General features: G+C 36.9%; 3 protein-coding genes across 4 annotated transcripts; 2 read left to right on the top strand and 1 right to left on the bottom strand.

Moving 5' to 3' along the window:
* Positions 1–150: 150 nt before the first annotated feature.
* On the bottom strand, positions 151–1,253 carry LOC112095457. Its single transcript, XM_024177395.1, has 2 exons — positions 1,061–1,253; positions 151–995 (listed from the first exon to the last, which is right to left on the bottom strand). Exons 1-2 carry the CDS (start codon positions 1,251–1,253, stop codon positions 151–153), a joined length of 1,038 nt encoding a protein of 345 aa, XP_024033163.1.
* Positions 1,254–7,318: 6,065 nt separating this feature from the next.
* Positions 7,319–24,758, top strand: LOC18055649 (dnaJ homolog subfamily C GRV2). 2 transcript variants are annotated; one of them, XM_006450991.2, is made up of 22 exons: positions 7,319–8,268; positions 9,009–9,239; positions 9,449–9,536; positions 9,642–9,850; positions 10,366–10,467; positions 10,546–10,608; positions 10,922–13,159; positions 13,642–14,004; positions 14,691–14,831; positions 15,241–15,633; positions 15,773–16,258; positions 16,723–16,946; positions 17,048–17,392; positions 18,643–18,937; positions 19,947–20,447; positions 20,559–20,904; positions 20,993–21,336; positions 21,415–21,882; positions 22,183–22,307; positions 22,721–22,844; positions 23,454–23,522; positions 24,255–24,758. In XM_006450991.2, the coding sequence occupies exons 1-22, from the start codon at positions 7,846–7,848 to the stop codon at positions 24,453–24,455; spliced, it is 7,779 nt and encodes a 2,592-aa protein (XP_006451054.1). In that variant the 5' UTR covers positions 7,319–7,845; the 3' UTR covers positions 24,456–24,758. The 2 variants fall into 2 exon arrangements, with proteins under 2 accessions (XP_006451054.1, XP_024033379.1); XM_024177611.1 differs by lacking the exons at positions 7,319–8,268; positions 9,009–9,239; positions 9,449–9,536 and having other exon boundaries at positions 9,693–9,850; positions 10,356–10,467.
* Positions 24,759–25,519: 761 nt separating this feature from the next.
* Positions 25,520–26,379, top strand: LOC18055648 (protein YLS3). Its single transcript, XM_006450990.1, has 2 exons — positions 25,520–25,850; positions 26,099–26,379. The coding sequence occupies exons 1-2, from the start codon at positions 25,520–25,522 to the stop codon at positions 26,377–26,379; spliced, it is 612 nt and encodes a 203-aa protein (XP_006451053.1).
* The last annotated feature ends 254 nt before the right edge of the window (positions 26,380–26,633 follow it).

Here is a 26,633-nt window from a genome sequence, read left to right as displayed (position 1 = left end):
CTTGCTTCCGGTCTCATAAGCCTCATCTAATTCTTTTTTCACTCGAGGTGGAATATTGGATCAAGATTGTGCTTCTTTTCTTCTTTCTGTGAATAGTGTCATAAACATGCATCGGATTTCTTCAAGCATAGTCAGGCAAGGCTTATCTCTTTAGGGTAAGATCCAGTTGTTGAAGCACTCTGAAGTGTTATTACTTGTGCGATCCACTTTGCAATTCTTGTCATACTCATATCTTGACCAAGTAAACCCAGCAAGTTCTCTCTCCAACCACTGCCATGCCTCTAACTTCTCTTTTTTCAACTTTTCCATTGCAGCTGCATGGTCAAACTTATTAGTGCTACTGACAGCTCTCCAAAACAGATTCCTCAAAGTAACTCCAGGATGATCTTTAGAGAAGTTAGAATATATATGTCTAGCACATGGCCTATGAAATGCAGTCGGCCATGTATTCCCAATTGCTCCTAACAAACCCTTTTGCCTATCACTGCAAAAGGTGATCTGATCTGATCCATTATCGAAATACGAATGCAGAATTTCTAAAAACCATATCCAAGTTTCAGTGTTCTCTATCTCACACACTACTATTGCTAATGGAATCATTCCATTATTAGTATCCATACTTACAGCAGCTAAGAGAACTCCACCATACTTTGATTTCAAATGACATCCGTCTAACCCAATGTATGGCCTACAACCATTATGAAGCACATTTCTTTGGGCTGGAAATGCCATAAAAAATCTCTGAAATAACACTTTTTCTGGCTTAGTTACTGCATCGCAAAGTACTTTGCAAATTGCACCTGGATCATACTTCAGAATTACTGCAGCATATTGAAAGAAATCCTCATAGCCCCTTGCATGGTCTCCATGAATGTCTGTCATTGCCCTCTCTCTAGCTCTATACAGCTTCAAATTCCCTATCCTCACACCAAATGTCTCTTGCTCTTTATTTTCTCTGCTATCCATTTGCTGGTCACATTCATTGACATTTCGGTCTGTTTGCAATCATGCTTATTCTGCAACTCCTTAATTACAAATCCACCCTTACCCCTGATTTTACCTCCCACCATATACCATGGACAACTATCAGTCTTGCATTTACCGTAAAATCTCATACGGTCATTGTACACCTTTGTAATTTCAAAGCTTTTATCCACCATCACTTCACCCAACACCTTCCTAAAGTGGTCAACATCATCAAACACGTCTCCTAACCTCAGCCTATGCTTACCATCAGGCCTTGGCTTATACATATGCACTTCAATATAATCTTTCAATTAAGTAGTATCCAAATCAAAATCTGAGTCAAATGTATTTGCCAATAATTGAGGATTTGCATCAATTGATTCATCGTCAAAGCTAGATCCCTCATCATCCATAACTTCTGCATCCTCAGCTATGTTTTGGTGATTTATACGACCACCATCAGCAGTAAATTCCTTGTCAAAATCTGACAAGCAATCATCATCGTCGCTGTCATCAACATTCTGCTGAACATTCTCATTCCTAACAATTTGTGGTTCATCTCTGCCTTCACTCTTGGAAGGTGATTCATCTTCATCAGCATCAGTCTCACACCCAACATTCCCAGCAAGGTTTGTTTGTGGCCCATGAATGCCTCCACGTCTAGATAATGGTTCATTTCCACTTTCATTTACCCAACTTGCTCTGCAGATAGCTGAACTCCTAAGGCATGTAGTAAGGATTGTATCACCCCACCAAGTTCTAAATCAGGACGTAGGGTTGGCAACACAGTGACTTTAAATACTGGCACTTGTAAGGAGTTATGTGCCGTGAACATAATTCGTAACATTGCATAAGTATCTACAATAACTTCCACATTATTCCTTGGGTTGGTGATAACTAATTGCACACTTTCAGGAGTGGTTAATCCGTCTTCACTTGTAATCTTCACCACCTCAATCTTCAGCTGTAGCAGACTGCATTCATCTGGTTCAATCAACCCTTTACAATAGTTCTTGCCTTTGTAGATTATATGAAGTTGTTTTGGTAACATGATCTGCAAAAAGCAACCAGTGAACAAAAATTGGTAACGTTAATTCTAGTAATATAAACATAACACAATTCACAACTCAATTATAAAAAGCAAACAATAACAGAAATTCTTATATTGGTAACAAGATCCACAAAAAATAAGGAAAAATTATCAAAGCTAGATCTCCAACAATAACATAATTAACAAAAAATTAACAAAATTAACAAAATTCGAATGTCAGTACCATGGACAACGACAAAGAACACATTAACAAAAAATTATGCTACAAAATTAATATTATAATCTATGAAATTCAAGTATTATTCACAACAAAAAACAATAACAATTTAATTAACGAAAAAATTAATGAACAATAAGCGAATAAAAATGCAGAGTCAACAAATCACAGTTGAGAGCACAAAACACTAGTGGAGTCGGCCGTCACTCAGTGTTAACATAAATATGTTAATAATATTGATTTTGATGATAACAAATTTTAAATGTATTTTGACAAAAATATTGGAGCTATTTCTGAATAAACGAAAACCCTTCTAATCATTGCCTTATTTCTTCATAAAAGATGGATTTTCAAATTAGAAAGAAATTCTCTGCAAAAACTTGTTTAAAATTACAATTCTGGTCATAAACGGTGAACCGTTTATTTTAAACGGTTAACCGATTAAAGGCAGAGAGTAAAACATTTCCTAAACCTCTAACCGTTTATGAAAAACAGAAAACACCCAAGATGGGAAGGCTACTGGAACCTAACGGTGAACCGTTTATTTTAAACGGTTAACCGATAACGTCCAGAATTGAAGGTTGTCCTCATCTGGCATTGATTAACGAAAACTGATAAGGCTGAATTGTTGTGCAGGTTACTGGAGCCAAACGACAAACCGTTTATTTTAAACGGTCAACCGATAATATCCAGAAACGTTATTTCATGCAAGTCCTTAACCGTTTAGTGTAAATGGATAACAAATGCTCTTCTTGCAGGTCTCTAGAAGTTAACGGCGAAAGGGCAATCCTAAACGGCAAACCGTTTATTTGAAATCTGGCCCAAAGGTAACTTTGACCAACCGAAACGGTTAACCGTTAATGGTTAACGGCGAACCGTTTTCTGTCCGACAGTTTGTAACGGCTAGATTTTCAAATCCAAGTATAAATAAGCTCATTCAAATTCAAAGAAGATTGATCACAACACGACCATTTTGAGCTAATATTTGAGAATACAATCTTCATAGAGCTTAGAACACATTCTTGCTTCATCTACTCACATATTAAGCATCATTGTGTAATCTTATATATTGTGAGAGGCAAAACAGTTTGTAATCTTTTACTTTGAGTGATTGTAAGTGTTGGGATACATTTGGGTTAAGAGATTGGGGATAATCTCTTGTTGTAAAGGTCCATTGACACCTTGGAAGTCAAGTGTAAGCATTTGAAGCCTTGGAGGCTTGCTTAGTGGAATCCTCAAGCCCGGAAAGCTTGGAGGCGTGGACGTAGGCGAGGTTGGCCGAACCACGTAAAAATCTCGGTGTTTGAATCCCTCTTCCCTTATCTTTTTATATTGTGATCATCTTAATTGTTATTGCTTTGAATCTGATTTATAATTGTATTAAGTTTTTATTTAATAAATTGAATAATTTTTTAGAATCTCAATTCACCCCCCCCTCTTGGGTTGCATACTTGTATTTCACTCAGCTGTGACGGAGACAGAGGTTTCACAGTGGAGAGCGCAAATGGTAGTGGAGTCGACCGTCACTCAGCACCGATGAAGAGAGATCGGAGACGAAGGTTTCAGAATGAGAGAGGGGGCCGGTCGATTTTGTTCTTAAATATTCTGTCAAAACGCTGCGTTTTGCTTCAACTCAAAATGTCTTTAATGCCCTTATATCCGGAAATGTCTTTTATGCCCTTATTACATCAGCAACACATCATCAATTTTCTAATGTTGTTAACGGATTAGTAGTAAAATGATAACCACGAAAAACTTTGGTAGTAAAATGCACTTTTCAACAAACCTTGGTACTGACATGATATGTTAGTAAAACTTTGGTAGTGAATTGATAATATCCATTTTCATAATTCCATCTAGCTGGAAAGAAAATTTTAGTAAAGCAGCAAAATCAAGATTCTGAATCTTTTTTTTTTAATTTACTTTTCTTGCCCTATTCCTTACCACCATACTAAAGTCTTTATTTGGAGTATGTGCTTCATTTTATTTTTATCTTGGTTTGTTTCTAACTCTTCCTTTGGCTGCAGAGAAACGAATGGAAACTTTGAGAGAATCAAATGAATTTTTTTTAAGTGTTTGTATTTTTTTTTTAAAGTTCGTCAAAAATTTGTTAAGCTGAAATTAAATTCAAGATTTTATATTTTTATTCACTCTCAATCCCCTTAGTTTTCTTGTTATTGAAGATTCCTTGCTCAAATTTAGATTGGCAAAAAAGTTCGAGCTTGCACGGACCTAAAGCTGGCTCTCATGGGTTGGGTTTGGATATGAGCCTAAATAAAAAGCCCAAGCTTTTTAATTTATAAATAAAAATAAATTAAATTTAAATAAAAAAGCTCAAAATATTAAATTAATATATTTTTTATATTAGTATTTGTGATTTATTATGTTGTGTTATTGATATTTTGTGTATTGGATTATTATTTTATAATATATTAAATAATTATCTTTAATTTAAATTTTTTTATTTTATTAAAAAATTATTTCATATTTAATGACAAAGCTCAGGCCCTGCCCAAGCCTAATTTGGACAGGCTTTTGAAGGGCATGAGTTTGTAATTAATATAAGAAAGCCCGGTCCAAGTCTATATTTTGCCATCTCTAACTCAAATGTGAATATTGTCATTTTTTTCATCTAATGAGAGAAAAAAATTAATAAAAGTCATTTCTCTACTCCAAATTCACTATCAAATATAAATTCTTTTACCATTATTAATTTTTTTGTTTTACCATTGTAGACTTTGTAGTTAATTTGATAAGCCATAATTGGTATCTTTGTTCATGTAATTCTTGAAGTTTAGAGTGATATTTTGGACTATAAATTCATCTTTCTTTCTTGAAATTATATTTAGCATTGCAATGACATTTTTGTTCATTCTATATAATAGGATCTTCTTGATCATTTTTTCATTAGTGAAATTTATTTAACACATATTGATAATTAAATATACTAAAAATACATATTTTAATGCCTTAGTTTTTGTTTTTTAGTATTTGGGAGTTTGTGTCTCTATGTCTTTTAGCTACATCTCCGTGAAATCCATGAAATCAATGTATTAACATTGCGCCTCAAAGCTCTGAATGTACATATATGTGGGTGGGAGTGTGTGTAGTTATTCTCTGGGGTTATTATCAGAAACCTCCCCTGAGGTTTAGCGTACTTTCAGTTTGAGAGATTGTATTCTCATATTATCAGCCACCTCCCCCAACGTTAATAACCTATTTGTTTGACCGTTTATTGACTGATAAAATGACGAAAATACCCTTATTGTGGGAAAATATTTTTCTGTACACAAATTAAAGAATTGTGCGTTGATAATAACATGTATGTTTTGGCGCCAAAATGGTCAATAAAAATACCAAATCATCATTTGGACTTTCTAAAATGACTTGGATGAATTAAACAAACAATTACAATTTTTTTTAAATTATTGAACTGCAAGTTCAAAAAAAAAATTTGGCCACTTTAACAGTACACATACGAAGCAATAACCATTACATCATCGTTTCAGAGCATGAACCAGTGAGGTTATGGGTTTTGCTTTTATAAAAGGTGTGCTTATTTTCATATCTTTTTCGTGGCTTACACGAGCTAGGGTTGTTTGTGGGTCGACGACGAAACTCACTGGTCAGTCTTCTTCCACCTGGCGGTCGTGATTCAATCGTTCCTAGTGTTGGCGTCTTCGGGTTTGTCGTCATTGTTTCTTGCTTATGGCACTCTTTCTCTACTAAAACATAACAGAGATGGAGAAAATGGATGGAATGTTGTTCTCGGTGGCTTTGGTTTGAGTTGAGCAGGGAGATGCCCATTTCTCTTTCTTTTTTGGTGGATTGATAGTATCTTTTGGTTAAATGCTTGCTTCTGGTTTTTACTCAATGGATATGAACGAACATCAAACCATTTTTTTTTTGTGGAGTGTTAATATCTTTTGGTTAAATGCTTGCTTCGGTTTTAAACCCAATGGATTTAAACCAACTACAAACCATTCTCGGAATTCAATGTGATGATTTAAAGTTTGTTAGAATTTTTTATTATTAATGAGTTCTATTACCATTTTATCCTCACCAACTCAAATTATACTAAACGGTATACTAACGTCAGGGGAGGTGGCTAATAATACGTGAATACAATCTCTCAAACTGAGAATACTCTAAACCTCAGGGGAGGTTTCTAATAATAACCCTTATTCTCTGATAAAAGACATTCTCACTTTGATAAAGTAAAGATGTCACTAAAAATATAAAATATTAAAAAAAAGTAATACATTAAAAATTATTTTGTGTATATATATATATGTGTGTGTGTGTGTGTGTATTGTGTTTCTTTTTGTTTGAATTTAGTGAAAGTTTGATTAGTCTCAATATAAATGTCTGAATAACATGTTTGTTTCTTTTTTAATATCTAAATATAAGTAGCTATTTGTTTGTTTTTATAAATATAAAATTATTTAAACATGGTTATTTGATATTTATATCCTTATAAGTCAAAACGAATAAAGTGATAATGCTTTATAATTTAGAAATAGGTATATTTAATAGAGATATTTTTAGGATAAAATATTTAATTTTCATTTAAACTTTTTTCGTTTAAATAAAAATCACAAATTCACCATTTCTATTTGGATATAAATGACTGAAAATCATACATAAGTTACTAAAAAAGAAGTAAATTTAAAGAAAAGGTCAAAAATTTTAATTTTAGATTTCATAAATTTAACAAACAAGCCCATATAGATGAGTTTTGTTATATAATTGATTTGATTTATATATTCATTGATGATGAGATTTTACTCAGAAATCATTTTATTTGATCTTTTTATTGCGAATATATAAATGTAAGAGTTTATTTACTAAATATCTAAAGCCTGAAAATTTATTAATTTTATAACTTTTTTAAATTTTACTTATTAATTTTTTATAATTTATATCTAATTATACTGTACAACGATGGCACAATACCACCGTTGCACTGTATCCGGACCTCAACTAAATGATAAAAGTTAACCGTAATCACTGCCCAATACATAAATTTTATTATTATGATTACTATTATTATTATTATTTACAAGAACTACTACTGAATAATTTACTCGGAAGACATCACGCGACGTCGTTACATAAGGGTAACCGATAGGTGACAATTTTTTCTTCCATCAGAAAAAGCCTTCGACGGTGAGGTGAAGGTCATGCAAAACAAAATACGACTCCTTTTGCCTAGCTGTCCACTCTCTCTCTAAATTCTAATATATTCCATCTAAATTCTTCAATCGATCGCTATCCGAAATTTTACAATTTCAATAAACACTCAGATTTCAGTTCAATTTTTTTTTTTCAAAAAAATTTTGGATGAAAGTTTAGGGTTGGTTAGCGATCGATCAAGTAAATCCAAGAGTGGCAAATCCGTAATTACGTTTGAAAACTGGGGGCGAATCAGTCTCATCAGTCCCACCGCAACCCGGCTGCGGCCGCCCGACCAAACAACCATGCCGGAGTGAACTTCTGGTTCTTTCTCCGTCAGCAACATGCGCCACGTCACCACACCCTCCATTACCTCCAGCACATTGACTCTGTGAACCGCGTCTCGCCAAACCCCCACCCCCAGCCGTCACAAAAAATGGACCCCGTTAATACTCCTTCCAATTCTGCCCCGCATCCGCCTCCGGAAGAGACCGAGTACCTCGCCCGTTACTTGGTCGTTAAACACTCGTGGCGCGGCCGTTACAAGAGGATTCTTTGTATCTCTAACGCTACCATCATCACGTTGGACCCCAACACGCTTGCCGTTACCAATTCGTATGAAGTGGCGTCCGATTTCGAAGGTGCCACGCCGATCATCGGCCGCGATGATAATGCGAATGAGTTTAATATAAGCGTTAGGACTGATGGGCGTGGCAAATTTAAGGCGTTTAAGTTTTCATCAAGGTTTAGGGCGAGTATCTTGACCGAGTTGCATAGAATTAGGTGGGTTAGACTCAATGCTGTCGCGGAATTTCCAGTGCTTCATCTTCGGAGACGGAACTCGGAATGGGTTGCTTATGTAAGTGCTTCTAATATTATCTAATTTAGTTGTTCATCGTTGGATTTTGTTCAATTTTTGTGTTATATGATTCAGTGTTGTGTACTGTTTGTTTACTGAGTGGTTTATGGGCTAGTGAGTAGTGTCTGATTTGATGGACATGAGGTACTGGAAAGAGGGTGAATTTGTTGATTCTTAATTGACAAATGTATTTTGTTTAAGGAAATGTTTGGAAAGCAATTACTTTGTTTTATTGATTGATACGTTATGGCATTTTGAAATAAAATGTGGTTGCTCCTATGTTGTTGCTTTTGTAATTTGTAACTTGCAATATCCACTTAGAAGCTTAATGTTGATGAATCATCCATCAACTTATACTTAAGATCTACTGTTTTCACTTCGCAGCAGACCCCAGCACGATACCCTTAGTGCATTTTTTTTTTTTTTTAAAGAATGCTGCTCTTGAGCAAAACTGTATCTTTGATCTTATTGTACATTGCCTTTTTTGGGCTATTTCTAGAATATGGTGGAAATGTGCAAAATTGAGTTATAGTTTTTATTCAATTGAACACTGTTTTAAATTTCTTTTCTTTAATATAATCATTTCCCTTCCCTTGCAGAAAGGATTGAGCTCTATCTAAAGCAGGATAGCCATAGTTTTCATATCATCTTAATGTATTTACTATTGTACTATATAAGTGGATACCTCGATTTCCTTGTGGAACTACTAAATTTTGCACTGACTCTGTTTACTGCTGCAGAAATTGAAAGTTACTTATGTTGGAGTTGAACTTACTGATTTACGATCTGGAGACCTGAGGTGGTGCTTGGACTTTAGAGACATGGATTCACCTGCCATCGTTCTATTAAGTGATGCCTATGGGAAGAGAAGTGAAACTGGAGGTTTTGTTCTTTGTCCTTTATATGGGAGAAAATCTAAAGCTTTCCAGGCTGCTCCAGGGACCACCAATTCTGCTATCGTTTCAAGTTTGGTAAGGATGGGAACTTTAGTGATTAATTTATTATTTCATAATAATCTCAATTAGGTCCTTTTCACTGGCAATTGTTCAAGTTTTGCTTTTGGGAGCAAAATGCCTGTTCCCTGGAGAACTGGAATTTAAAACAATGCCAATTGGATCACGCTTATACTCTAGTAGATGTTTTGCATTGAATAACTGTACTGTTGAACAAATTTATGCAGACTAAAACTGCCAAATCGATGGTTGGGTTGTCACTATCTGTGGACAGTTCCCAGCCCCTCTCTGTGGCAGAGTACATAAAGAGACGAGGTAGTTTTTTATCATTTAATATTTGCAGTTATATATCTCTGTGGAACTAATAATATTTTCATTTTATATGCTGTTCTTTTTATGCCAATAATTTGGAAAATACAGCCAAAGAAGCTGTTGGGGCAGATGAAACCCCTTGTGGAGGTTGGTCGGTGACGAGGTTGCGCTCTGCTGCTCATGGAACGTTAAATGTTTCTGGACTGAGTTTGGGAATTGGCCCTAAAGGAGGCCTTGGGGAGCATGGTGGTGCTGTTTCACGTCAACTCATCCTTACAAGGGTCTCACTTGTTGAAAGACGCCCAGATAACTATGAAGTAAGCTGATGAATTGTATAAATTTTGTACCTTTGATGCCAGATAGATACATAGGGTTTACATCTTATGATCAATCAATATGCCAACTGAACTTATGTATTTATGTTTTAAAGACTGTGTTTCGGTGTGCCTGCCTCTTTATAAGCCCAATATGCAAATTAAGAAATTTTGCCTTAAAAGTATATTTGATTGTGTCCGCTTCTTGTCTCTGTGTCCATAGATATACTATGACAAATACGTAATTTTCTCCTGTAAAGCTGTATGTAATTGCTGTGACTACGTTACAAGAAAACCACAATTGTGTTTTAGGTGGAAGGGGGGTAAAATTTGAAAATGCATTATAAGAATATACAAGCATGCTCCCAGATCTGCAATTTGTGTGCATTTTATTACTGTGTCGAGGACTTTATGAGAGTGTAAAATATTAAAAGCACTTGTACATTTAATAAGCTATAAGATGATGTGCATGCTGCAGAGTTGTATCAATTCCTGAGAATCTCATTAGATGTGTGCAGGCTGTTATTGTTCGCCCTTTATCTGCTGTAAGCTCGCTCGTTCGATTTGCAGAGGAGCCCCAGATGTTTGCTATTGAATTCAATGATGGATGCCCCATCCATGTAAGCATTGATAAATTTCATTAAAATTTTGAATTATTTAAAGGTAAAACTATCTGATGTATATGCCATGCTTTATAGGTATACGCAAGCACATCACGTGACAGCTTACTTGCTGCAGTTCGGGATGTTTTGCAGACAGAAGTAAGTACTTAGTGCTTCCTGTTCAATATAACTAGCTTCATGCTTGTAAATGTGGATTTGAAACTTAATGCTATGAATTATTTGAATTCCACTATACGATTTTGTTTACCTATACTCTTATTAATGGGTGGATGAATTAGATGGTAAAGTTTGAAATGTGCAGTTTAGATTCAGTTGCCTCTAAAAACAGATTAAAACATAATATTCTGAAACACTTGTATTCCTTGATCTTTTAAGCTGATATACAGTTTTAATTTGTGAGATGATGAATTTGGTGATTTAGTGGTAAACTGTTGGGTTTTTTCTTGAGCAGGGTCATTACCCTGTGCCAGTTTTACCAAGATTGACAATGCCTGGTCATCGGATTGATCCACCCTGTGGAGTTGTTCACATGCAAGTCAGAAAGCAGCGTCCTGTTGCTGATATGGAAAGTACATCCATGCATTTGAAACACTTGGCAGCAGTTGCCAAAGATGCTGTTGCTGAAAGTGGCCAAGTTTCTGGTTCAAGAGCTAAGCTATGGCGTAGAATACGGGAGTTCAATGCTTGTATTCCATACAGTGGAGTGCCTCCTAGTGTTGAAGTGCCTGAGGTAACTTTGATGGCATTGATTACAATGCTTCCATCTACCCCAAATCTTCCTCCAGAGTCCCCTCCTTTACCACCTCCTTCACCTAAAGCTGCTGCAACCGTGATGGGGTTTGTTGCATGTTTGCGTAGACTACTTACTTCAAGAACTGCAGCGTCACACGTGATGTCTTTTCCTGCTGCTGTTGGAAGAATAATGGGTTTGCTGAGAAATGGATCTGAGGGTGTGGCTGCTGAAGCTGCAGGGCTGATTGCTATACTTATTGGCGGTGGTTCTGGGGATACAAATATGTTAACTGATTCTAAAGGAGAGCAGCATGCCACAATGATGCACACAAAGTCTGTATTATTCTCTCAACAGGGCTATCTTATTGTCCTGGTCAACCGTCTGAGGCCTATGTCAGTATCCCCTTTGCTGTCAATGGCTGTTGTTGAAGTTCTTGAGACAATGATATGTGAACCACATAGTGAAACCACCCAATACACTGTTTTTGTTGAATTGTTGCGCCAAGTTGCTGGTTTGCGGCGTCGTTTATTTGCACTTTTTGGACATCCCGCTGAAAGTGTAAGGGAAACAGTTGCTGTTATCATGCGTACTATTGCAGAAGAAGATGCAATTGCTGCAGAGTCGATGCGTGACGCTGCTTTGCGTGATGGTGCTTTGCTGAGGCATTTGTTGCACGCGTTTTTCCTTCCTGCTGGCGAGCGACGTGAGGTGAGTCGACAACTTGTAGCTCTTTGGGCAGATTCTTATCAACCAGCTCTAGATTTATTGTCTAGAGTGCTACCTCCTGGGCTTGTTGCTTATTTGCACACACGTTCTGATGGAGTTTTGTCTGAAGATGCAAATTTAGAAGGATCATTGACCAGTAGGAGACAGAGACGCTTGCTCCAACAGAGGAAAGGCCGTCCTGGTAGAGGAATTGCATCTCAAGAGCATTCTGTGCCTTATGTTAATAATGTTGAAGCCAATGACCCAACAAGGCAGAAAACAAGTGCTTTTAGAGGGCCAGGTAGCCATCAAACATCTAATCTAGATCCGAGTTCTGGACAGGCTTCAGCCTTCCAATCTCCGGCTGCTCGTTCTGGTGAAAATTTGGTCAGCGATATACCGTATATGGGCTTTTCCCAAAATGATCATCCCGCTGTTGTTGCCACAGCTGATTCTCCGTTAAGGGGTGTACATGAATCACTAGATCCAAAAGCTACAAGTTCAGTTGATTCTGATGCTAATGCAGTTGGTTTCCAGAACACAGACATTCCAGCTCCTGCTCAGGTTGTTGTAGAGAGCACACCTGTAGGTTCTGGTCGGCTGCTTCTTAATTGGCCTGAATTTTGGCGAGCTTTTAGCCTTGATCACAATCGTGCAGATTTAGTATGGAATGAGCGTACTAGGCAGGAGCTGAGGGAGGCTTTGCAGGCTGAAGTTCATAAGCTAGATGTCGAGAAAGAGCGTACTGAGGATATAGTTCCTGGAGGTGCTACCCTTGAGACTATGACTGGGCAAGATAGTGTGCCACAGATTTCTTGGAATTATCCTGAGTTTTCTGTTAGTTATCCTAGCTTGTCCAAAGAAGTTTGTGTGGGTCAATATTACTTACGATTGTTGCTTGAGAGTGGCAGTAGTGGCAGGGCACAGGATTTTCCATTGCGTGATCCTGTTGCCTTTTTTAGAGCACTCTATCATCGTTTCTTATGTGATGCAGACATAGGCCTAACAGTAGATGGTGCAATACCTGATGAGTTGGGTGCATCTGATGATTGGTGTGATATGGGAAGATTGGATGGTTTTGGAGGTGGCGGAGGTTCTTCAGTTAGGGAGCTATGTGCTAGGGCAATGGCAATTGTATATGAACAGCATTATACTACAATTGGACCTTTTGAAGGTACTGCACATATTACAGTTCTTTTAGATAGGACGGACGATAGAGCTTTGAGACACCGTCTTCTTCTCCTTCTGAAGGTATGTTGAAATTGAGGTTCCTACCTTTTTCCATCTTATCCTTTCTTTTCTTAGTTTGTTGCTTGGGTTGATTACATTTTACTTTGTGTATGACTTTCATTGGCTGTATTCTTTCTGTATATGGTCACCACTTCCTATGACAATGTGTTTTTGTCTTTACATGCTTGTTTGCATGAGTTGGAGCTCAAAGATATGGGGAACAGAACATTGATATTGAACTCCTCATGGCGTACATTGATGCCCCTGAGATAAAAGTTTATGGCCTTTTAGACAACTGGCCAGGCTTAGAAAATTTTAGAAAATTTTGGCAACCACTATAGTATCTATGATCCATACTTGTTTGCTTGGTGTTTGTGAACAAACTGGTCAATGGAATGGACCGGTCTGTGGGATGTTTTAAAAAAGTCTAAATTAACGCCAGCATTTATTGCCATGAATTAAAATAATAATTCTTTATCTTCTTTCTTCTACTGCATGTGTAGGTTTTAATGAAGGTTTTAGCAAATATCGAGGCTTGTGTTTTGGTTGGAGGGTGTGTATTAGCTGTTGATCTGCTGACAGTGGTGCATGAAACTTCAGAGCGAACTGCTATTCCTTTACAGTCAAATTTACTAGCGGCTACAGCATTCATGGAACCATTTAAGGAATGGATGTTTATTGACAAGGATGGAGCACAAGTAGGACCAGTGGAGAAGGATGCCATTAGAAGATTTTGGTCAAAGAAAGCTATTGATTGGACAACTAGGTGTTGGGCTTCTGGGATGTTAGATTGGAAAAAGTTACGTGATATCCGTGAACTTCGTTGGGCGCTTGCTGTTCGGGTTCCTGTTCTCACACCAACTCAGGTATTGTCATTGCTTCCAATTACAAGAATCCTTATGCTCTTTATTGAATAATGGGTGACCGACCAATTAGTTTTTCTAAGGATGTGCTCTTTGTAGATTAGTGTTATCATATGGGGAAATGTAATCACTTGTTGTGGAATGTGGTCCAGGCATCATCCTTAACTCACAGTTAAAGCACCATGTAAAAAGAGAGCCAGAGAAATGAATACTTGTATATATCTGTGTTTCTCAATATTTCTTTAGACCCTCTTCAATATTTTTTAAAAACAATTGAGATGTGTGAGTATAAGCAGTTTTGAAATGTCTAAAATACGGTCTGTGGAACCTAGAACTCACAGGTTGCAAGATTGAAATCTGGCTCTTATACCATTTTAAAAGTGGTGTGTTTGCCCCAAACTTATAGCCTGATCCTATACTGTTAACAATATTATTCTTACTACCCTTCTTTTACTCTGCAGATGTTTCTCTGTTTTTCAAACTTGCTAAAATATAAATCCTATTTAGACAGTTCAACACTAGCAATGCAGATCCTTTTATACATGCCAAATAAGTATAAATTGCTTGAGATACAAGTTGATGTTTTTGCCTGTTGCCAACAATGATACATCGCCTATCTCTAGCACGTGTGTCATCTCATATTGCTTTCTCGAAACCCTTTACTATAATAGATTCTTTATACTACACAGGTAGGTGAGGCAGCATTAGCCATATTGCATAACATGGTATCTGCACATTCAGATTTGGATGATGCTGGAGAGATAGTTACTCCAACTCCGAGGGTAAAGTGGATCTTATCAAGCTCACGCTGCCTTCCGCATATTGCCCAGGTGATTGTTGCGGCTGTTTAGTTTTGAAGCTTACATAAAAATATGGTGGTAGACTGACAACCTCCTTTCTAAGAGAGGTGATATTTGGGTTTTAATGATACATCTTTTCGTTTAGGCTTTCTTGAAATGTTACTACTTATCTATTCTGTCTTGTACATGGGTGGGTTAGTACTTTCCATCAATCTTAAGACTGTTTCAAAATATTTTGTATTTTTTTTTTAATTTTAAACCCTATCTTTTGGTGCTTTCTTTCTTTTTATATATTTATATTTGGCATCCTTTTCGGAAGCTGGTCTACGATATGTATTTGTTGATTTTTCATCATTGTTACACTTTTCAGTTTCTTATCAGAGGAAAATCTGTTGTTTATGTTGCAATACTTAATTTTAATTTTATTTGTCAAAAAAAGGCTATGCTTTCTGGGGAACCAAGTATCGTAGAGGCTGCTGCGGCTTTGCTGAAGGCTGTTGTCACAAGAAATCCCAAGGCCATGATACGTCTATACAGCACTGGTGCCTTCTATTTTGCTCTAGCATACCCTGGATCAAATCTCTATTCAATTGCTCAACTCTTTTCTGTGACTCACGTGCATCAAGCATTTCATGGTGGGGAAGAAGCTGCAGTTTCGTCTTCACTGCCTCTGGCAAAACGTAGTGTATTGGGAGGGCTTCTCCCAGAGTCCTTGTTGTATGTGTTGGAGCGTAGTGGTCCAGCTGCATTTTCAGCAGCAATGGTATCAGATTCTGACACTCCTGAGATCATATGGACACACAAAATGCGAGCAGAAAATCTGATTCGTCAGGTATCTCAAATCTTCAAATGACCCACTTATGTTGTTTGTTTGCTTTCTGAATTATTCTTAGGTCTCTAGTTTAAGGCGTTTTGCTTGAGCAATCGTACACATGTAAACTGCTTTTCTGCACTTCTTTCTTCCCCACCAGGTTTTGCAGCATCTTGGTGATTTTCCCCAGAAATTGTCACAGCACTGCCATTCTTTATATGAGTATGCTCCAATGCCACCAGTGACATACCCTGAGCTCAAAGATGAAATGTGGTGTCACCGTTATTATCTTCGGAACTTATGTGATGAGATTCAGTTTCCAAATTGGCCAATTGTTGAACATGTGGAGTTTCTACAGTCATTACTTGTGATGTGGCGTGAAGAGTTGACACGTAGACCTATGGATCTCTCAGAAGAAGAAGCTTGTAAAATATTAGAGATATCCCTGGATGATGTATCCAGTGATGATTCCCATAAGAGCTATTCTTCTGAGGAGATGTCTAATATATCCAAGAAGATTGAGAACATTGATGAGGAGAAGCTCAAACGCCAATATAGGAAACTTGCAATGAAATACCATCCTGACAAAAATCCCGAAGGAAGGGAGAAGTTTCTTGCAGTACAGAAAGCTTATGAGCGCCTTCAGGTAGATTTGAAATTTGTATATACTAACTTGCTTGAAATTATAAATGTCATGAGATCTTTAACATTGAGTTTGGATCCATATAGGAGCTGTCTTTTGTATTGAAGTTCTTGATTTATGGTTAGGGGTATGTTATAAATTATTATTACCTGTATTTAAGTAATTTTCACTTGATGCATCCTAAAGCCTTCTGATATCTGTAAAATAAGGGATTTTGTCTTTGTTTATATGCTATTGTTGATCTATTTAGCTTTTGCACTTCTGAAATTCATGTGGCAACATCGTAAAAGTAAGCATATCCAATAAAAGAATTTAATCTGGTAATGGTTCTGCTTTGTTGAAGATACCTTATAAATTGTATACAGCTATCAAATTCTCCTTTATTTTAAATGTCTTTGAACATTTTTTTGTGTTTATTTGACTAATTTTGTTTTGCCGAAACCTTTACCCTGTATGATTGTTTATAGGCCACCATGCAAGGCTTGCAAGGTCCACAGCCTTGGAGGTTATTGCTTTTATTGAAAGGACAATGCATCTTATACAGACGATATGGAGATGTACTGGAACCATTTAAATATGCTGGCTATCCGATGTTGCTCAATGCAGTTACTGTGGATGAGGATGATAACAATTTCCTTTCCTCAGATAGAGCTCCTCTTCTCGTTGCAGCTTCTGAGCTTCTCTGGCTGACGTAAGTGCCCCTTCTACCTTATCTTTCTTGTTGGTTTAACTGATAGAATTTGGATAGCAGGATATAATGAAAGTTAACTGTTGACCACTTACCTTGTTTAGGTGTGCATCTTCTTCGTTGAATGGTGAGGAGCTTGTGAGAGACGGTGGGATTCAACTTCTTTCAACTCTTCTTTCCCGCTGCATGTGTGTGGTTCAGAAAACTACTCCTGCTATGGAACCTTCAGCCGTCATTGTCACAAATGTGATGCGAACGTTTTCTGTTTTAAGTCAGTTTGAGAGTGCCAGGACTGAGGTGCTTCAATTTTCTGGATTAGTTCAAGACATTGTACACTGCACTGAACTTGAGCTTGTTCCTGGAGCTGTTGATGCTGCACTTCAAACTATTGCTCATGTATCTGTGTCATCCGAGCTTCAGGATGCATTGCTGAAGGCTGGTGCGCTATGGTTAGTGAGCTTATTTTCGGTGTTTCTTTCTCTCTTTGTTTTGGGTGTCTATGTCTCCTAGTCCAACTTGCCAATGGCCATATAATTTAAGTCCCTTGCAATAATTCTGTTCACAACGTTTTTTCTTTTTTTTTTAATTAAGGTGGTCTTAAATGTTCCAACATTTGAAATTAAGTTCTTCTCAATCCTTGATTCTCTATAGACTGATCGATATTGACTGGGCCTTTTGCATTTGAAGTCTTAAATTCCCGTTGATTAGCTTTTTTAAAATATAAAATGCATGTATTTTGAGTTCGTTTTAATCATGTCAACCCTTGAACAAAGCAACCTTTTTTTGTTTTTTCCTTTTTTTGGTTGCTCCCTTCAGACTGACAAATAACTGACATTCTGCTAATGTCCTCTTGGTGGAAAACACTTCTTCTACTCTTTCAATTACATGGTCTCACTTCTTAGTTCTTTAATTCTCTTTGCTAATTGTATTTGAGTTCCAGTTCAGATAATTTATTTTAACATACTATCAGGTGTGTCAAAAAATATATTTTCAGATTTGGTTACCTGTACAATGTACTGTAAATGCTTGTCTGTTAAATTATCTGGATTTACTTTATTCATTGTGCTGCACATTTGACTTGCACAATTCCCTTTAGCATTTTTCTAGTCCCTCTCTTTTTCTGTAACTTGTCCTCATAGTGAATATAGTTTTTAAAATCCATCTGAAAGGATATTAAAAAAAAAAAGAAGGATCTAGGAGGAGACTGTTGTCTATAGATCTTGATTTTTAGGATGATGTAACAGTAACACATAATGATAATGAACATTTGCTTGATCAATGCATGCCATATCTATGTAGCGGGCAGACTCAATCCGGGCCAATTTTAGACTTTAAAATGTGTTGTTCGGGTCGATTTGATCTATGGATGCCCGTATGTTATTTCGTTTTCCCTGGGTGTGGGTAGTGGGTCATGGGTGACTGAGAATTTCAGTGCTCCCGGTTCTCATCACACTTGCCAATTCACAGCTATTCCCACATCAAGTGAGGTCTGTCATATTTGAATGCAAAAGAATATGGGTCTCAATTGTTGTCGTTTTTTATGTTGTGTGTGTCACTGAAGCCATTCATCTTTCAGTTTTTTGTTGTTGGCTTGAAATGGATCTCCATCAGTATTTTGTTGTTCTTATGGTACACATTAATGTACTAAATTTTACATTACCATATCTAATTTTCTTCTTATTATGTTGGTTTATTTTAGGTTCCTTTTACCGTTATTGCTTCAATATGACTCAACTGCCGAAAAATCAGATACGAACGAGTCACATGGTGTTGGTGCCAGTGTTCAAATTGCAAAAAATATGCATGCTGTAAGAGCGGCCCAGGCCCTTTCTAGGCTTAGTGGTTTGTGCTCTAATGGGATTTCAATACCTTATAATGAGGCTGCAGCCAGTGCTCTCAGAGCATTGTTGACTCCTAAGCTTGCAAGTTTATTGAAAGATCAGATACCCAAAAACCTGCTTTCCAAATTAAACACAAACTTGGAGTCTCCAGAGGTAAATGAGTATTTTTCTGTTCAAGAAATGTCTAGTGTTCATTGATGTTCTTCTTTATTAGGTGCTTATCTGATGAGAGGACACATTTATATGCCAATTTATTTGAGATTTCCAAGCGCAAATCCTGTTAGATAACTGCATATATGCTTATATCTAATTGAAAGGTTTTAGTAGTTTCTCTTCTACTAGCTTTGGGGCTATGACTCTGAAGTATGAAAATTCTAATGTCAAATAAATCCCTTGATGAAAATTCTAATGCCAATGTCGAAAAACTGAATTAACAGCCCTACACTTTTGGCTTTTGTTAGTAAATTGGATTGATTATTCGGAGCACACAATGACTTCTACATAGATTATGTGGTACTGCATATTCATTCATCGACTTGCAAGCTTTGATGTTCCTCTTTCCTTCAAAACAATTCTCTACATTTTGAAAAGAGAGTTTTTAGTTTGTCCATTTTCTGAATGGTTATTCATTTGGGCTTTAATGAGTTCAACCGCATAATCTGCATTTAAATTAGTAAATTAGCAGACAAATTCTGGTTCAATTGTCAATTGCATTATCTAGGTATCTCATTGATTATTGTTAATCTAAAATTGCGCTGTTTTCAGCACACTTATTTGTGTGATCTATATCAGGCTTGTCAATTTACAGTTTAAAGCTCCTGAATGTCAAGTGCTCTTTTATTTTTGAGAAAAAGTATGTGTGTTTTCATGCTCCTGATGGTTGTTTTCAGACATCATGCCAGGTCACCTCAGGTCTTCCATAATTAAATTTGGAGTTCCACGAGATGATTTATATTTATGACTCCTGATGTCTTTAATTGCTGCAGGCTCATTTTTAATTTTGTACTCAGCTACTTCAGTTTTTAGTTTATGATTCACTAGTATATTCATGCAAATATCATAATCTGTCAATCACTTTGTCTGCATAGTTTGTGGTATTTATTCTAATTGTGAACTTCTACATGAATGTTTTAGTCTAACACATAACTGCTTATGGTTGTAGATTATTTGGAACTCATCAACTCGAGCAGAATTGCTGAAATTTGTGGATCAGCAACGTGCAAGCCAAAGTCCTGATGGTTCATATGATCTGAAGGATTCAAATGGCTTTTTATACGAGGCATTATCAAAGGAACTTTATGTTGGCAATGTTTACTTGAGGGTCTATAATGATCAGCCTGATTTTGAGATCACTGAACCAGAAGCCTTCTGTGTTGCTTTAATTGATTTTATATCGTATCTTGTGCACAATCAATCTGCTACAAAGTCAGATGTCCAGGGTGAAGAAAGTCTGGATGGCTTATCCTCGAAGATTGTTCAGGATAAACTTAGTCTTGATCCCTCATCCTCAAAGACGTTTGAGCTTCCAAGTGATGCTACTGATTCATCAATGAATGAACGGAAAGTTAATGATGAGTCCTTAGCCGTATCTGACAGAAAAGTGACTGGCAAGGAAGATTCTGTAATGATTAAAAATCTTCAGTTTGGTTTGACCTCACTTCAGGTACGGTTGTGTTTTGCGCATTCAAGTTGTTAACAATTCATTGTATATGATTTTGTTTCTTTTTTTCCCTTTTTTTTTTTTTTTTTTTTTTTTTGCATTTCCAATTCGCAGAACATATTGACAAGCAATCCAAATTTGGCATCCATATTTTCTACCAAAGAAAAGCTATTGCCTCTTTTTGAATGCTTTTCTGTGCCATTTGCACCAGACAGCAACATTCCTCAGCTTTGCCTGAATGTGCTGTCTCTCTTGACAACATGCGCTTCCTGCTTGGAGGCTATGGTGGCAGATGGATCTAGTCTTCTCCTTTTATTACAGATGCTTCATTATGCACCAGCTTGTCGTGAGGGGGTTCTTCATGTTCTTTATGCTTTGGCAAGCACGCCAGAACTTGCTTGGGCAGCTGCCAAGCATGGTGGAGTGGTTTACATTCTTGAACTTCTCCTGCCTTCACAACGTAATGAATTTATTCTTGTGCCTTATTTTTTTCCCAATCTTATCTTTTGAAAAGCAATTTATTTGTTAATATAATTGGTGATGTGCAGAAGAAATTCCATTGCAGCAAAGAGCTGCAGCAGCCTCTTTATTGGGGAAGCTTGTTGGGCAACCAATGCATGGGCCTAGAGTTGCTATAACACTAGCAAGGTTTCTCCCAGATGGTCTGGTATCAGTTATAAGAGATGGTCCTGGCGAAGCTGTTGTATCAGCACTTGAACAGACTACGGAAACCCCAGAACTTGTATGGACACCAGCGATGGCAGCTTCTCTATCTGCACAGATTTCAACGATGGCATCTGACCTATATCGTGAACAAATGAAAGGACGTGTTGTTGATTGGGATGTACCTGAGCAGGCATCTGCACAGCAAGAAATGAGAGATGAGCCTCAGGTTCACTTGTTCATGCTCATTCATGATTTTAGAATTATTTTTTCATGTTCTTTATCTCACAGATTTAGGGTCATGTAGGTTGGCGGAATTTATGTCCGGCTGTTTCTTAAAGATCCAAAATTTCCTTTGAGAAATCCAAAGAGATTCTTGGAAGGACTGCTGGATCAGTATTTGTCATCAATTGCTGCCACACATTATGACACCCAAGCTATTGACCCAGAGCTTCCTTTGCTTCTCTCTGCTGCTTTGGTTTCATTATTGCGAGTACACCCTGCTCTTGCAGACCACGTCGGATATCTTGGTTATGTGCCCAAACTTGTGGCTGCTGTGGCTTATGAGGGAAGACGAGAAACCATGTCAACGGAGGAGGTGAAAAATGGTAACTCTGAAGCAGATAGAACATATGAATCGGATGATGGATCTGCGCAGCCTGTACAAACTCCTCAAGAACGTGTCCGCCTTAGTTGTTTGCGGGTCTTGCATCAACTTGCTGCTAGTACTACCTGTGCGGAAGCTATGGCTGCAACAAGTACAGGAACACCTCAGGTTTGTCTTATAATATCTCACTGCCCCACTCCGCATCTCTCAAGTTTTGCAGCTTAAGCCTTGCTTGGCACGTCTTGAAATTCTTTTTCCGTATATCTTTTATTGTTTAGTTTTAATTCATTGGACAATTTTGAGAATCAGGAACGTATTAATTGCAGTTAATCGTGTTTTTTATTTACTTTAAATATTTTCTTGATTCAAGGTATGTCTAGGCTTTGATCTCAGTATGGGTTATTTCGTTTCTTCTGCCTTTGTCACGTGATCTTGTTCATTGTTTCGTTCTTGATAATTTTCTTTCAGGTTGTTCCAATTCTAATGAAAGCTATAGGATGGCAAGGTGGAAGCATTTTAGCTCTTGAGACATTGAAACGTGTTGTTGTTGCTGGAAATCGAGCTAGGGATGCACTTGTAGCCCAAGGCCTTAAGTGAGTAACTTTTGTTGGCAACTAATCAGCTTGTTTGTGCCTGTGTGTTAAAGATTAATGCTAGTGTGATCGGTATTGCAACAACATGATATCCAACCACTGGCTTTGTAAATTGTAAATCCTACAAAAGCAATAATTGAAAATGTTGTAAACTAATGAAACTTCTTACCTGGTGTATATGGGGAAAGGAAAAGCACCTCATATTTCATTTTAATGTAATAGAATCTTTTTGCTATAGGAATGATGCTCTTCCATGTGCTGAGGCTGCATCTAATATGCATGATCAATGCACTTGGAAATGACTTATAGTGATCTTTATATATAGACTTAATATTTGCTGTTGGATGTGCTCAGACTTTGTATTCCATTACCTTCAATACTCTATGATATGGAAAATGTTTTGTTAAATGTAGGGTTGGGCTTGTTGATGTTCTTCTTGGCCTTCTTGACTGGAGAGCTGGGGGAAGGAATGGGCTTAGCTCTCAGATGAAGTGGAATGAATCTGAAGCTTCTATTGGCAGAGTGCTTGCTATTGAGGTTAGAATGATGAGCATCATGGTGGCTTTCTCACTTAATGCCCTTACTAAAGAAGATTTTGCCTTTTCATAACTGTTTCAAGTGATGTAATTTAAATTCAGCAGACCTTTCAATTCCATTGATTGCATTATGTGGGGCAGTTGCCGTCATGTTTTCTTGATTTGTCCGATATCTTTCTAACTTTATACATGTTAAATGCATGAGCAGTTGTTTATTTTTGACACAAGGAAATCATAGTTTTTCTTGCTTTCCAACGCTTTTCAAGCTTTCTCTGGGTTACTCTGCTTTCTTTCTGTTTGTGTCATTTGAGACCTCCTTTTTGAGGGAGCAAAATACCTTTTGCTAATTGGGTTAACCTGTCATGCTTTTAAAGTTCATCTAGCTATTCAATAGTAGTTATGAATCTTTTACTTCCAAATGATATTTTCTAAGATTTCAGTTCTGATAGTTATTTATTGAATCACTAGTCTTTTCTTCTGTTACTTTCCAAATAACTGTTTAGTGTGGTTTTGACCCAAAAAATATTATGATTTATGCATGTGAAGCAACTTTCCACAGTAGTTCTGATTATGAAGTTAAAAATCATATGGTTTGACCATGTCGGTCCAGGTTTTGCATGCATTTGCAGCAGAAGGAGCTCATTGTTCCAAAGTACGTGACATATTGAGTGCCTCAGATGTAAGTCTCAAAACTTATTTCTATTTTTCCCTCAACTTAAGATTGTTCTCTGCTTAAATTAAGCTGTATGCACCATCTTTCCAGAAGCTGCATGTCTGGAAAATTTAGTCTAGTCTTTTATCCTAATTAGCTTAAGATGATGGAGGTTGAGAACTTGAATTAACTTGGAGCATCCTGTTTAAAAAGTGGTGATGTGAGGCAGAATAGAGAAGAAGAATGGAGACGAAAATAGAGTGTAGAAAGTCAATGCATTTATTCAATAATCATAAGTTTGACCAAGAAAAGAAAAATATTGATGCGGTGATGTCCTATTTATAGAGGCCAATCCTAAAGATTGGAGCAAATAAGTCTACTTCTAATAAGAAATAAATCTAGTTTTGCTCCAGTAACATAAATGCTACCAAAATAAGATAATTTGGCAAAACCAAATTTAGCTTAAACAAGTAATAAATCCTTAAATTCCTAAAATTCTTAAAATGTAAAATGTTGCCTAAACCAAGCAAGAGATATGAATTTCCAATTCTTTCTTCTCCTGTTGGTGTAGTACTAGTACTGAATTACTTATATAGGATGTAGGCTTTCGGTCTGCTTAAATGCACAGATGCCAATTTTAAGCATTGCCAAAAAATTTTAAATCTTTAATCTTGTGGTTTCATTTCAACTTGGCTATTATTTGCTTGACTTAGATAATAGGCTTAACCTGTTTTCTGGTTACGTTATTGGTATTTGCAGGTTTGGAGTGCTTATAAAGACCAGAAGCATGATCTTTTCCTCCCTTCAAATGCTCAGTCTGCGGCAGCTGGAGTTGCTGGTCTGATTGAAAGTTCCTCGTCTCGACTACCTTATGCTCTTACTGCTCCACCACAATCTTCTCATCCGAGACCACCATCAACTGCGTTTGATTCAAATGGAATGCATGATCAGCTTTCATAGTACAGAAAATATTTCATAAATGGTCAAATAGAAGTGTTATATACATTACACATCTGTATAGTCTTCTGTACAGTTAATTACCCATTTTTATTCAATTTTTTCTTTACTGGCTTTCCCCCGCTTTACCTCCATGGGGATCAGATGACCTGTGCAATTTTCTTGAGAGAAAAGGAAGAAATCATTTTTTTTTCTTTTTAATGTAAATTGACACTCCAAGCATTTGTAAATTTTGTCGATTTCCCCATCTGTTATAAGTAGTTGAATTGGTTTTCTGATGAATTTACCTTCGTCAAATTTTCATCATCTTGTTGCTTCTCTGAGATTTATTAATGTGTTATCATTGCCTTTGGAGTGAATTTCTATGGCTCGGTACTTTTATTTATGATACATTTTTTGACACTTGTCAAATCTACATGCAAGCTGCTGTAACGAATTTAATAAAAGCACCGTGGAAGTTTCGTTGTAAGGGTAGTACATTACAAGAAATGAAGCAGCAATTATTCAGATACTAAAATTCAAAAACCAACAGTTTTAGTTGAATTTGTTGCCGGGGAGTCTAGTTTAGAAACGGAATCCTGTCATTGGGAAAAGCAAGCTGATCAATAAATTGAATTTACTTGCTGCCTGCTTCCTTTGGAAATTGGAATACCATTTCTCAAGGCACTCATTCTATTCAACTTCCCCTCCTTATCTGTTTAGCATTCAATGTCAAATCAATCTCTTTTTTCATATTTTTTATTTCTTGGCCAAATTTTGTTGATATTCTGATTAGACCCTTTAAACAATCCACCTCAGCTCTCGATTGAAAATTTTACTCTTCAAAACTTTCGTTTGCAGGATGGATTTCTTGGCCACAACATCAAAGTTTCATTATTTAATTGTGGAGAGAAGTTGGACAATTAATTCATACGAACAGAAAAAGATAAGGGCGGGAAATTCATAAATACCTAACTTAACTACCTCTATATGTACCCATTCAAGCCCCGTGTCCAAAAACAAACAGAAAAACAACTCCTCAATTGTAATAACAATAATCCAGAAGCGCCACTAATAACATCGCTGAAATGGGGAGAGACAAGATGATGATAATATTTTGCATTGTTATGGCTTCATTGGCAATGGCATCAATGGCAACTATTGAAGACGACGAACAAGAATGTGCTGAGCAGCTCACAAATCTTGCATCTTGCATTCCTTTTGTGAGTGGCACAGCAAAGAAGCCAACGTCTGAGTGCTGCCAAGATACCCAGAAACTGAAGGCCAGCAAGCCCAACTGCTTGTGTGTTCTCATCAAAGAGAGCACCGATCCCTCTATGGGTCTTCCTATCAATACCACTTTGGCTCTTCAAATGCCTGCCGCCTGCAACATCGATGCAAGTGTCTCCAGTTGCCCCAGTAAGTAATGTCTATTCAAGTGATAACCATCCCACGATTTTTTAAGACTTCCTTTTAATATTATCTTAGTACCCATATGAGCCGTATCTATCAATTTAAGTTTTCAGGTCAAGCAGGCAGTTTCACTAATAAAAGCTCTATTTCAATTTTTTGGCTCAGTTTTTTTCTTGGACTATTAAATAATTTGTCTTTAATATTACTGTTGTACTCTTACTTACTGGCCTAATTTGGTTTTATGATGTTTCAAGAGCTATTGAACCTGGCACCAGATTCCCCAGATGCAAAGATTTTTAAAGAAGCAGGAGGAGATTCGAGCACAGCCTCAACAACAGACACTACTCCACCAACTTCAGCAGGATCAACAACAACACCATCTTCTTCTTCTTCTTCTCCTGACTCGAGTTCAAAATCAGATACTACTAATGATAAGGCAACCACAAGCAGCAGTAATGGAGCCAAAACGGTGTCATTTGGGACAGCAAGTCTCTTGATGATGATTGCTTCGTATGCATTAGTTATCTTCATGTGAGCTGCATGCTATTATCTGGTAGTTTGCTGCCGACGTAGTACTGATCAGCACGGAGAGAAAATTAGAGGGTTAAAAATTATGCCGTTTCTGGATTTCATAATAACTAGTGTAATAATCAAAATACCATCATCTTCGCTGGAATTATTGAAAACTTTTCTCTTTTCAGTTCATAAACAACAACCTGGATTTTGCACTCATCTCAATTTTCTCCTAAAGTAAATACATAAATGTAGATGGTAGTTGATTCATATTTC

This window comes from Citrus clementina, unplaced genomic scaffold (assembly GCF_000493195.1).
Source record: "Citrus clementina cultivar Clemenules unplaced genomic scaffold, Citrus_clementina_v1.0 scaffold_1, whole genome shotgun sequence".
NCBI lineage: Eukaryota > Viridiplantae > Streptophyta > Magnoliopsida > Sapindales > Rutaceae > Citrus > Citrus x clementina.
Note: the sequence above shows the minus strand (reverse complement) of the source record. Positions and strands in the feature narration are given on the sequence as shown.

Excerpts from the sequence above, each read along its gene's own strand:
- LOC112095457 (XM_024177395.1), bottom strand. The coding sequence starts at position 1,253 with ATGTATAAGCCAAGGCCTGATGGTAAGCATAGGCTGAGGTTAGGAGAC. Across the intron at positions 996-1,060 it reads TCCATGGTATATGGTGGGAG|ACCGAAATGTCAATGAATGT; the intron begins GTAAAATCAGGG and ends GATTGCAAACAG.
- LOC18055649 (XM_006450991.2), top strand. The coding sequence starts at position 7,846 with ATGGACCCCGTTAATACTCCTTCCAATTCTGCCCCGCATCCGCCTCCG. Across the intron at positions 16,259-16,722 it reads AAGCTTATGAGCGCCTTCAG|GCCACCATGCAAGGCTTGCA; the intron begins GTAGATTTGAAA and ends GATTGTTTATAG. Across the intron at positions 17,393-18,642 it reads CTGAAGGCTGGTGCGCTATG|GTTCCTTTTACCGTTATTGC; the intron begins GTTAGTGAGCTT and ends GGTTTATTTTAG.
- LOC18055648 (XM_006450990.1), top strand. The coding sequence starts at position 25,520 with ATGGGGAGAGACAAGATGATGATAATATTTTGCATTGTTATGGCTTCA. Across the intron at positions 25,851-26,098 it reads AAGTGTCTCCAGTTGCCCCA|AGCTATTGAACCTGGCACCA; the intron begins GTAAGTAATGTC and ends TGATGTTTCAAG.